The 12,351-nt window shown below is 48.6% G+C and overlaps 1 protein-coding gene and 1 long non-coding RNA gene across 2 annotated transcripts; one reads left to right on the forward strand and one right to left on the reverse strand.

Moving 5' to 3' along the window:
- Positions 1-4,826: 4,826 nt before the first annotated feature.
- On the reverse strand, positions 4,827-6,159 carry LOC125941738 (uncharacterized). The gene is made up of 2 exons (XM_049659561.1): positions 6,074-6,159; positions 4,827-5,781 (listed from the first exon to the last, which is right to left on the reverse strand). Exon 2 carries the CDS (start codon positions 5,748-5,750, stop codon positions 5,073-5,075), a length of 678 nt encoding a protein of 225 aa, XP_049515518.1. The 5' UTR covers positions 5,751-5,781; positions 6,074-6,159; the 3' UTR covers positions 4,827-5,072.
- A 1,133-nt stretch (positions 6,160-7,292) lies between these two features.
- Positions 7,293-10,788, forward strand: LOC125941739 (uncharacterized). The gene is made up of 3 exons (XR_007464577.1): positions 7,293-7,369; positions 8,751-9,081; positions 10,700-10,788. It is a non-coding gene; the product is annotated as an uncharacterized LOC125941739 (long non-coding RNA).
- Positions 10,789-12,351: the final 1,563 nt, after the last annotated feature.

A 12,351-nucleotide genomic window follows, 5' to 3' on the forward strand; every position in this document is an offset into this window, starting at 1 on the left:
AAGAAAGAATAGCGCGTGCACTGGCCGCACGTGAACTTGCTTTCTCCTCGGCGCGTTCCGCAAGCGTAGCCTGCCTTGTAGTCTGCCCCTTTCTGCCAGCTCAGTCCTTGACTTTGAATGTCGCTACGCCGAGTAAGTTTTCTAGCTCACGTTTCGCTACTTCGCTGTTCCTGTTAAAGTTGGCGTCATGCCATTCTATTTTAAAGCAAGCGCGCTATAGGATCCGATAGCAACGTCTGCTTGCTTCGTGCCTAGCTATGGCAATGTACTCCGTGAAGGAGATCCTAAGCCTAAAACAGTCACCTTTTATCTCGGGCAGTCGTGTCCTTTCACTCAGAGTTTCATAGCCCCGTTATAGTTTCCTGCGATTGGATTTCTTGCTATGGCACTCGAATAACCATCTGTGATGTCATACTTTTTTGCAGGGAAGCAGACTTTCGTGCGACTTCCGGGGCCATGGCTGCTTCCAAGAGCCGCGAAAAGCGGCAGCGGCGTCACAACCAGCCGTACCGCACGCAGATGAGTACCGCACCTTGTTACAGTCAGGAGGGATAAGACGCATGTGACGACTCGAAGCGTGCCGACAGCAGCCTCCACGGCTTCAACGTGATCACAGTGGCATCACCGGACACAGTATCGCCTTTCTCAGACGTGACGCCGTCTTGCATCTCTTTTCTTAGGCGGCCTCGTACATTCGGACCAAGACTCTCTGTCATCGGCGAAACTGTCTGTGAGTGCGCCACCTCCTTCTGGACCGAGAGCAGCATCGCCGAACTCGAGCTCCCAGCTCCGTGTTTTCTCTGCGATTACGACATCGATGTTCTCGAAACGACCGAAGACGCGCGATTCCTGCCGTACCCGGAGCCGATAGTTTCCAACGCCAACGTCCGAAATAAAAACGGGACCCACGCGGTCAGAACGGACGGCGGCGTCGATGGTGGCGATTGCCGCGGCGCACGTGTACTGCTGAACGCGAGGAACAACAAGTCCAACGGCGACGTACAGCTGGACCAGACCACCATGGGACACGATCCGATATGGGAAAGTTTCCAGCACGCACACGCCTGTGGTCACGACATGCGCAATTTTGTTCGTGACCTAGAGTCCCCCACAGGCGAAACCATCATGGCGTAGCAACACTTGGTGCGAATTGTGGTCTCCCAGAAGAGCACCGCAGCTTTGGGGCTCCTTGGCCACGGAAACTGCTTGCACCAGCTTTCTGGCCACGGGCTGCGAGATGGTGGGAAGTTTCACGTGTGCCCTGGAATTCGCTCAAACAAGGCATCCAGGCGCGGAGACAATCACGCGGCTTCCAACCATGGGCTCGTGTATACTATTCAAATAACTTCTTACTCAGTATTATGCCGGTAATATGGATAAATGGTATTATACTGAAGAATAAATGCTATCTTTTTGATGCTAATGCCGCGTTGCAAATGATAGCATGCTCGTTACGATCCCCCCTTGGTCGACGCGGCGTTGCTGAACGTGAATGAGATAAAGGAATCGAGTTGCGCCTGTGAAAAGTGCGATAGCGCTGACTGCGAAGTACACAACGCTCCAGTTATGCCATAATTGAGTTCTGTATTCTGTTCTACTGACTTAACGTCTTTGCAAAATACGTATGCTCCAGCTTCGAAGGTCTGGGACATTCAGTTTACAGGCTCGTCTTGCCCCTTGAGAAGTGGGATATGCGAGAATACCATCGTGTGCATGGATTAACCGGATCTTCAAAGTGGCTTTTAAGTAGGGTTCTTCGTTTCCGGTTAAACCCCTTGATAACGGTTTGCGCAACCGAACAAGTATTGTTTTCATGTCATATTTTTTTTTTTTTGCAAAATCTGGCTAAATCCGATTTCTCGATGTAGTTTGCCCTGTCTTACAAAATAATGTATACAGTTCATCTTGTGTGAGCAACTGGTAAAGATGTACCATAGATTAGTAATGTTATTTGAGACATAAGTATGGCATGTGCTTTATTTTCGCTAGACACTGCAGCAAAAACCACCACATATAATATATAGGGTGTTCCAACTATCATGCACCAAGACTTAAAAACGGCCAAGTGCCCCGTAGCTGGACAGAACCAAGCTAATCTTGTTTGCCGTCACTTGGAGATACTCAGATAATGTTTTGCATTCCGCCTAATTATACATAACTAGTCTAAACATCAACTTCTCAGATATTATATTTAGATAAAAACTGCCAATGACAAAATTGTAGAGCAACATGAAAAACTCCCGACACGTACAGCTTCCTGTTCCTCAATACGTGCTACATAAAAGTGGTTTTCCGAGCGTGAAAGGAACCCGCGAGTACACGTAAAGTGCCTCGAGCGGCCAGTCGCGCGGCAATTTTCCGTGCTAACTGCGCGAATCCGCCAGTTGTACACACTACTGTCCGCTTTGTTCTGCAGTGATATAATGCTAGCGTACGTGACGTTGACGATGGGCTAGTCTTGCGTCTGGTATTCCGTGAAGTAAATCCGAGGCATAAAGGCAATCTGACTCACGTTCTCATTTCCATTCGTAATGTCATTTTCCTCATTCGTATAGATCGACCCTACAGCCTCCCTTGAATTGATTTCTTGCTAAGACACTCTCAGAGTCAGCTCCCTCATTTAGTTTCTTTCCTTTCTTTATTTATTTCTTTCTCTCTCTCTTTCTTTCTTTCTTTCTTCCTTTTTTTCGTTTGTCTGCGTTGCAGAAAAGGAGAATACCTGGTGACTTCCGAGGCGATGGCTATTTACTAGCAACAACAAGTTCGGCAGCAGCTTCGCAACCAGCCGGACCAGGCGAAGAAGAGCGCCTCGTCTGCCTACATCCACCGCAGTTTAGACGCAGGCGACGTGAAGCATACCGAAATCAGTAACGACGTCTTCAACATGACGTCCATGGCGTCGCCTGGCAAAGTCTTGCCTTTCTCGGACATGCACAACGCCGCCTTCTGTTTGTTTTCATTGGCTACCGCGTGCGTTCGACCGAGGCCGCCCCTTTGTTAACAAACCGATTTACGCGACGGAAAACCACGCCGACGCCAAGGTCGAGTTGCAAGCTGCCTCCACCTCCTACGATCATGGCATCGATTGGTTATAAAATGCCATAAACTGTGAAGGCAATCTTGTCAAAGCTGCAGGGCTGCTGATTGTTTTATTTTCTTAAAAAGGACTCTTGAATAGCACCTGTGCAGACGACACGTTTCCCTGGGGCTTAACAGACGTGGCGTAATTACCAGCACGTGGCCTCCGACATGTTTCAGCGCGCCGAAGCGAGCCGCACCTGATCTTGGGCGTTAAGCCAAGGATCCGCGGGTTCTGGGTCATACATGACTTGCGCCGAGCAGTAATAGTGGTGATCCATTTTTTTTTTAAGTTTTGGTATTAAAACGTGTTCTTTGGTGAGCTTTTATAATGGCGTATACACTCGTTCTTCAAACAGAAAAATTTCCCTTGAGACTGCGCTACATCTCCACTATCTGGACGTAGGCTTCCCAGGCGGTCCAAAATTTTGTCGCAGTTCACCTTTTGTCGGTTTAACAGCGTACAGAAATTTAAGGCAACGAAACGGATTATTCAAGACCATCCTGCAATTATGTCTGTGCCAGCTGAGCATCACACATTTTACATAACACCAATGGATTCACATTTCCCAAATTGCATGGAGAAATATGACATTGGCAAAGAACTTATCGTAACATTTCGTAAACAATCATGGTATCGACGACAACACCGCACTATAGCACGTGGGGGATAAAAATTTCGGAGTCTACGCTAAAACGAAGAATTTGCCCGGAAAACGCATGAGAACAATATTTTATTGAATGCATATTACGTTTATACTGATTTAGTTTATGATTTGGGTGATATATTGGAGAACGGCGACGGTTGATGCGTTTGCTTTACTGACTTAACTTGAAGAACTAGTTATGCACATTTGTTGCATTGAAAATTCTTTTATTAACGTGTTGACGTGTTTGCGCCACGAGTTTTACACGTTTGTGTTAAGTTACGTTAGTCGCCGTTGCCATAGTGGTTGCCGGGTCGCGAAGGTTGTGTAGCTATTCAAGACTGAACTCGACGTAGGCGTGGATTTTCAAATTGTGATCTCGTCGAAAACCTCCAAGCCGCCCACAGAGGCACCGCCAACAGTCACCAACGCCGCTGACTGTCGGTGCGAACGCGCGCGAAACGCCGACGGCGTCGACAACAGTTCTGCGAATTGCTGGTGCTGCTGCATGTCCAAGTTTATACAGCTGATAATACTATCCTTACTCCTTATAGCTCTCTACTAATTTGCTATCGCAATTGATGCTTCGCCTTTCGGGTGAAACTGCAACAAATTTTTTTCGGAGTCCTGCACTACGGCGTGCCTCATTATGAAATCGCGGTTCTGGCACGTACAACCCCAGAATTTAATTTTTAATTTTTGCATATCCAACTTCTCAAGCAGCGAGGCAGAAGCTCGTAAGCACAGTGCACAAGATCTTCGGAGGTGGAGCATAGCTATTTTGCACACACGTTAAGTCAGTACAACAAAATACAGAACTCACTTATGACAACTGCAGCGCTGTGTACTTTACTCAAGCTGATCGACAGAGCTCGCAAGATGGCAAAGGCCACAGGGCCCCTGGACTGAGGGCTCCACCTACGCCGGGAAACCTCCTTTGTGAAAATAATTTTTTTTTTCATTTACATTCAACGTTATCGAACGTTTAACAAGCGCAACTCGATTCCTTTATCTCATTCGCGTTCAGCAACACGGCGTTGATCAAGCAGGGATCGTAACGAGCAGGCTATATCATTGACAACACCGGGTTAACATCGAAAAGATAATATTTATTCTCCAGTACAATGATATTTATCCCTATCACAAACATACTACTAAGTAAGAAATTATTTAAATACTGTACACGAGCCCATGATTGGAAGCCGCGTGATTCGTCTTTTCTCAGGCCACATTAGACCGTTCCCACCCTCTCGTAGCACGTGGCCACAAAGCTGGTGTAAATGGGGGCAGTGGCCGGGAGCCCCAAAGCTGCAGTGCTCTTCTCGGAGACCTCTACTCGCACAAATGTTACGCCATTATGGTTACGCCCTTGGAGGACTCTCGGTCACAGACAGAATTGCGCATGTCATGACCACAGGCGTGTGCGTGCTGGAAACTTTCCCATATCGGATCGTGTCCCACGGTGGTCTGGTCCAGCTGTACGTCGCCGTTGGACTTGTTGTTCGTCGCGTTAAGCAGTAGACGTGCGCCGCCGCAATCGCCACCATCGACGCCGCCATCCGTTCTGACCGCGTGGGTCCCGTTTTTATTTCGGACGTTGGCGTTGGAAACTATCGGCTCCGGGTACGGCAGGAATCGCGCGTCTTCGGTCGTTTCGAGAACATCGATGTCGTAATCGCAGAGAAAACACGGAGCTGGGAGCTCGAGCTGGGCGTTGCTGTTCTCGGTCCAGAAGGAGGTGACGCACGCACCGACAGTTTCGCCGATGATAGAGATGCTTGGTCCGAATGTACGAGGCCACCCACGAAAAGAGATGCAAGACGGCGTCACGTCTGAGAAAGGCGGTACTGTGTCCGGTGATGCCACTGTGATCACTTTGAAGCCATGGACGATGCTGTCGGTACGCTTCGAGTCGTCACCTGCGTCTTCTCCCTCGTGACTGTAACTAGGCGCGGTACTCATCTGCGTGCGGCACTGCTGGTTGTGACGCCACTGCAGCTTTTCGCGGCTCTTGCAAGCAGCCATGGCCCCTGAAGTCACACCAAAGTCTCCTATCCTGCAATAAAAGAATGACGTAAGAGATAGTTATTCGAGTGAAATAGCAAGAAATCCATTTGCGGGAAAGTAAAAGGGGGCTATGAAAGTTGGAGCGAAAGGACACAACTGCTGAGATGAAAGGTGAGACGTGTTGCCATTAGGCTTAGGATCTCCTTTACTGAGTACATTGACATAGCTAGACACGAATCAAGCAAACGTTGCTATCAGACTCTATCGCATGGTCACTTTAAAATAAAGGGGGCCAACTTTAATACGAACAGGAAGCAGCGAAACGTAGTTGCAATACTTACTTGGCTTAGTGACGTTCGAAGACAAGGACTGAGCTGGCAGAAACGGGGCACGCTACGCTTGTGGCACGCTCCGAGGAGAACGCTTGGTCCGAATGTACGAGGCCACCCACGAAAAGAGATGCAAGACGGCGTCACGTCTGAGAAAGGCGGTACTGTGTCCGGTGATGCCACTGTGATCACTTTGAACGCTTGCTTGCTTGCTTGATGTTGTTGTTGTTGTTGCCTCAAAACATGGCTCGTACCCACGAGGGGGATTGGCCACTTGCTTGATGAGGAGAACGCAGGTTCACGTGCGGCCAGTGCGCGCGCTCTTCTTTTTTTTTTCGGAGAATGATGATGTGGATGGCCTCATACTATGGCTCGTACCCACAGTGGGGGATTGGCCAAGAATTGTGCGCCTGAACTTTTACTTAACGTTTTGAAGTATTACGTATTCAATTAAAGAAAGAAAAGACATTGAAAAGCTTATTTCTTTAGTTGATTGTATGAAACCACGAACGGAACAAAAAACATCCTTGTGGCTAAAACCCAGAACTGACGCACCGAAAGCTAGTATTATTTCTCATGTTAAGATTAACCCTACTTTAGCAAGTGGGATTTCTGAGTCTTTTTCTAAATGATTTATACCGGCGACAAAAAAAAATGTGATCTTGGGAGTATTTTGCTTGGCAGTATTATGTACACAGGGGCGATATCGTCAGAGCAGTCCTGTGTAAATATAGGTCTAATGGGGGACACGACAGCGTAATCTGGTGATCATTACTTCCGATTGTTTTGATATACACCACCGGATTTTCAACGGAAATTTCCGGTCTTCAAATTTTGTCTATGTTCTTATTGATTCAATGACATTTCTACAAATTTCTGTTATGTGGGCCATAACTAGAGAGAGTTGTTACCACATTTCAAGCGAATCATCATCGTTATTAAAGAAAGAAGAGCGCGAGCACAAACCGCACGTGAGATTGCGTTAATTTACTGATTGATTATTTATTAATTTCGAAAATTCTAATTAAACTGATTGAAATTTGTTACCTTCTACCTTGATCCCCTTCCAAAAAGCACACTAATTCCCTATAACATAAAATAAAGTACGGCTCTAACATCAGTTAGTTTCATTGCATAATTTCAACCCATCTGTTTAACCGCCGGCTTCTTGGCCAATCCCCGTGGTGGGTATGCGCCTAGGCATAGGAAGCAAGCAAGCAAGCAAGCGTTCCACTCGGACCGTGCCAGGAGTGTAGCCTGCCCCGTTTCTCCCAGCCCGGTCCTCACGTTGGAACGCCGTGAAGGCGAGTAAGTTGCGCTCTATTGCTCATTTTCGCTCCTTCGCCTATTCGTTTAAAGCAGGCCCTGAGCAGCTGTGTTCTGCAGCGACGAAACTTCCGTATACGATATTGAAGAGACGCTGGTCTCGCGCCTCTGCTATAAGGATGGTGAGGCACTCAGCGATGGGAATCCTTATGCGCTCGAAGGGGACATAATGGACGCCCGTGTCGCAGGGAGGGTCTAAAGGGAACCTGTCACGTTATCATCTCCGCTCATGCTGTTCTTTTCCCTCGTAGTCTCAGAGCTACCTTAGAGCTTCCCGCGAATTGATTTCTTACTATGGGACTGAAACAATTGTACCTTACATTCAGTTTTTATTGCGATAGCAATTATATGGACACTCCAAAGCAGATTTCTGCCGTCGGCGTCGCCTTCGCGTCGCCGTGAGGTTCCGTATGACGTCAATGGAGATGAAATCGTCGCCGCGCGCCGTCGAACGCTGAATGTGCGAATGAAAGGGGGCGAGGGACGCGCGCTTTCACAGGGAGTGAACGCACGGCGGAGAACAAACGCGCCTTCTGGGCCGTGCTCCTCATATCACGACATAACCCAGTACTACCGTCTTATGCGACACACTAGGCCCGCACCACACAGTAAACTAAACAAGCGTCAGGAGGTCACCTGGCGCAGGTTACAGACATACTCATATCCGAACCCCTACGTATACTCTTACATTTACCCAGATAGATTAAGTCCGTACTGTCACCTGTGCGGCGAGTTAGCTACGCTGTCACATCCTCTGGGACTGCGAAGAGGATCCCCCTCCACCCGCTCTCCTGGCCTCTCCCTCACCTTCATCGTGGGAGGAAGTGCTGCTTAGCTCCAGTCCGGACGTACAACTCCGAGCCGTGGAGCGAGCCGAAGAGGTCGCCGTCACGCATCGCCTGGCGGCCATCTGGCCTTCCTGAGGAGCCCATGAACTAGCTCCCCACTCTGACGAATAAAGTTGTCTCTCTCTCTCTCTTAAAGAGTTGCAGAATTAAGCGTCTCTTTCCTCCTTTACAATCACCATATCACCGCCTTCTTCCACCGCCTTCTTCCGACGCGCGAGAGGCCGTGGGGGAGGGGGAGGGAAGGGAGGCGACGTTTAGCTGCGGCACCAAGTGCCTATTTATATGAGAGGCCCCGGCAAAAGTCACCAACGCCGCACGCATTTTGAGCGAACGCGGGCAAAACGCCGATGGCGTCGACAACAGTTCTGTGTGTTGCCGGTGCTGCTGCATGTCCAAGTTTGTACAGCTGATAAAACTACTATCCTTATTCCGTATAGCTCTCTACAAATTTGCTATCGCAATTGATGCTTCGCCTTTCGGGTGAAACTGCGACAACTTTTTTGTCTACGTTGCAGATAAGGCGGACATACTCGTGACTCGCAGGCGATGACCGTTTGCCAGAGACGCAAAGATGAGCAGCAGCTTCCCAAGCAGCCGGACCGCGCGGAGAAACGCACCTCGTCTGCATTCATCCTCGAAAGTAGTGGAACAGGTTGTATGAAGCGTACCGGCATCAGCAACGGCGGCGTCAACGCAATTTCCGCGGCATCGCCAGGCACAGCGGTGCATCGCCCAGATGCAGCGCTGCGTTCAGTCTGTTTTTATGGGCTACCGTATGCATTCGCCCCGTGGCGCTTTTTTGTAGTCAAACCTACCTACTTGACGGAGAACCTCCACAAGACTGTGGTCGGGTTGCAAGCTGCCTCCACCCTCTACGATTTCGACATCGATGTTATATGAGCAAAGAGGTGCGAGTCCTGCAGTACCCGGAGCCGGGAGTTTCCAACGACGATGTCCTAAATAAGAACAATACCCGCGCGGATGGAACCGGCGCCGGCATCGATGATGGCGATTGCGGCGCCGCACTGCTGAGCGCGACGAGCACCCAGTGCTTCTGCAATGCACAGCTGGACCAGGCTACCATGGGGCACGATCCGTGGGATGGACTCCAGCACTATGACTACAGGCCCACGGTCACAGTATGCGCCATTATGTCCGTGACCGAGAGTCCCCCACGGCAGTACCCATCTTGGCGTAACAACACTTGGTGCCAGTAGAGCTCTCCAAGAAGAGCACCGCAGCTTTGGGGCTCCCTGGCCACTGCATCTGATTGCCCTAGCAGTGTGGCCACGGGCTGCGAGATGGCGGGAAGCTTTACGTGCGCCCGGAAATTCCCTCTGTCAAGGCATCCGGGTGGAGAGACAATCACGCGGCTTCCAACCATGGGCTCGTGTACAGTATTCAAATAATTTATTCCTTAGTATTATGTTTGTGATAGGGATGCATAGTATTGTACTGGAGAATAAACGTTATCTTTTCGACGCTAATGTGGTTTTGTAAATGATAGCGTGCGCGTTACGATCCCCACTTGGTTGACGCCCCGTTCCTGAACGTGAATGAAATAAAGGAATTGAGTGCGCTTGCTAAACGTGTCATAGTGCAGTCTGCAAAGTACACAGGGCTCCAGTTATTTCATAATTGAGTTCTGTCTTTTGTTCTACTGCTATGTGCTAAATAGCTATGCTCCACTTTGGAGGATCTTGGGGCATATTGCTTACAAGCTCCTGTCTTGGTCCTTGAGAAAGGGCGATATGCAAGAAGACCATCGTGTTCACTGTTGTCCCGGATCTTCAAGCTAGCTTATAGGTAGGGTCCTTCGTTTCGCGTAAAACCTGGTAACTCTCGATTTTCGCACCTGGAACAACTTTTCTTTTTTTTTCAGAACCTTTAAACGCAAATTCTCTGCGAAGTTCGCCCTTTCTTGCAGGATAATAAATGTAGGTGCTATAAAACTGCGTATATCTGCCCACCTTGTGTGTGTGTGAACGAAACCTGGTGGCTTTTTAATGCGAAGCTTTCTTCTCTGAGCACAGCCACTTTTTGTTTGCGGGTGGACGGGTATATCCAAAGGACCTTGGGTATATCGCCGTTTAAGTGGGCTGATCCCGAGGATTGCGCAGTCTAAAAATATGTGCAGCAGGGACGACTGAATATTTACATTGGGGCACATACCCAGTGAGGCACAGAGAGCTTCACTTCGTATTTCGCAGTTCTTGCTAGTGATGGCATTGCTTCGTGCTTCTGTCCAGAAACAAATTCACATGAACACAAGGAGGAGAACTTTAAAATTGTTATATTTTTTGTCAACATGATGCCCGTGGTGTTGCCTGCGACATTGCCACCTTTCTCAGGCGTGACGCCGCCTTCCGTTTGTTTTCCTGGGGGGCTACCGCGTGCGTTCGACCGAGGCCGCCCCTCTGTTAACCAACCCATCTACGTTAAGGCAAACCACGCTGACGCCAAGCTCCAGTTGCAAGCTGCCTCCACCTTCTACGATGACGACATCGATGTTATCCAGAAGATCAAACACGCTCGATTCGCGCAGTGCGCGGAGCCAAGCGTAGCAACGAGGACTTCCAAGAGACAGAAAGCAGCTACACGGGTGAGCCGATCGCCGGCGTCGGCAACGCCGACGATGACGACGTAGTGCCACATGCGAAGAACACTGAAAGCCACGGCACCGCCCAACTGGACCCGGACGGGCTCGACCACGTTCACTACGGTCCCTAGTAACGACGTACGGGGACGGTGACCATCAACAGCTCTACCATGCGCGTTTTCATCTCGGTTGTGCGTTCTGTGCGGGTGGTGGCCGGCAAGTGCTTAATGGCTGCTCCGGAAATCGCAGGTATTCGCAGCTGCTCAGGCCACCGCTGCAGTCACGTGCTGTATATATATAGACCGGTGCCTTCGTCTTCATGGCTATGAGAAGCCGCCTGGCGAAGATATCCAATCGCGGAGACCCGGGAACGGCTTACGACCGTGGACTCGGTTACCTGGGAGACACTTCCTGGACATATATAGCCAAGGAATTAGATGGTTTCCTAATGTATTGATGTGCATTATATCTGCAATATTTGTGTATATATTACGTTGAAGAATAAATGTTAATGCGCAGCATTATTGGGTTTCATATGGTAATTTCCTCATACGGCGAGTGTGGTACAGTATACAGTCGAACATGGATATACCGAATCTGAAGGGGTCACAAAAAAGTTCGAAATATATTGCTAATTCTATATATAAAATAAAAATGATATGCTAAAACTTTCAAGTGGGTATACACAATAATTCGTTATATGTGGGTTCAATATATCCAGGTTCCACTGTACGTGGATTAAATGACCTAGAAAATAGTGTCATTGAGCATTTCCTAGGTGCGGCGCATGCATATAGCAATAACTCGCAGCTTGGACCATTTAGATATTATGTCGCCACACTTTATCTCTAAAGCACACAGACCTTTTAATCGAATTGGCGAACGGAATGGAATATAATGTGGACAATAAACTGAAGCGAAGCTCAAAGCACCGCGTCTTCACCTGCGATTTATTCTACAAAAATAAAAAAAGAACCGGCAACACGTTCCACACACTCTCGTGAACAGCAGCACTCTGTTTTCCCTTCTGTAGGTGCGTGTTCCAGTGCAGATATCAAAAGTTTGGTACATAAAATCGATCTTCTGACAACGCCTTAGCGCGGGTAACGTTAAAATTATGGCGCGTAAAATTTTATTGCGTAAATATCGCCACGTTAATACCAAAAGTTCGCAGTATGGTGCGTTCATACTGTGATCATACCAGCGACAAAACATGATGATAGTCGCTCTCGGTCACTTTACCATCGACATTTAGAACCAATCAACCAAATAGTTTCAGGCGTTTATGAATGAGGAACTGAGACTCAACCTCTTGAACTCTGACATAATAGGAACAGTACACTCACAGAGAAAGTCGTATGTCATGAAGTTGCAAGGGGACATCACAATTTGAAAATCCACGCCTACGTCTAGTTCAGTCTTGAATAGCTACGCAACCTTCGCGACGCGGCAACCACCATGGCACCGACGACCAGCGTTACTTGACATAAACATGTAAATCTCGTGGCGCAAACACC

This window comes from Dermacentor silvarum, unplaced genomic scaffold (assembly GCF_013339745.2).
Source record: "Dermacentor silvarum isolate Dsil-2018 unplaced genomic scaffold, BIME_Dsil_1.4 Seq161, whole genome shotgun sequence".
NCBI lineage: Eukaryota > Metazoa > Arthropoda > Arachnida > Ixodida > Ixodidae > Dermacentor > Dermacentor silvarum.

What these genes read in the sequence shown, in the direction of transcription:
- LOC125941738 (XM_049659561.1), bottom strand. Translation starts at nt 5,750, where the DNA reads ATGGCTGCTTGCAAGAGCCGCGAAAAGCTGCAGTGGCGTCACAACCAG.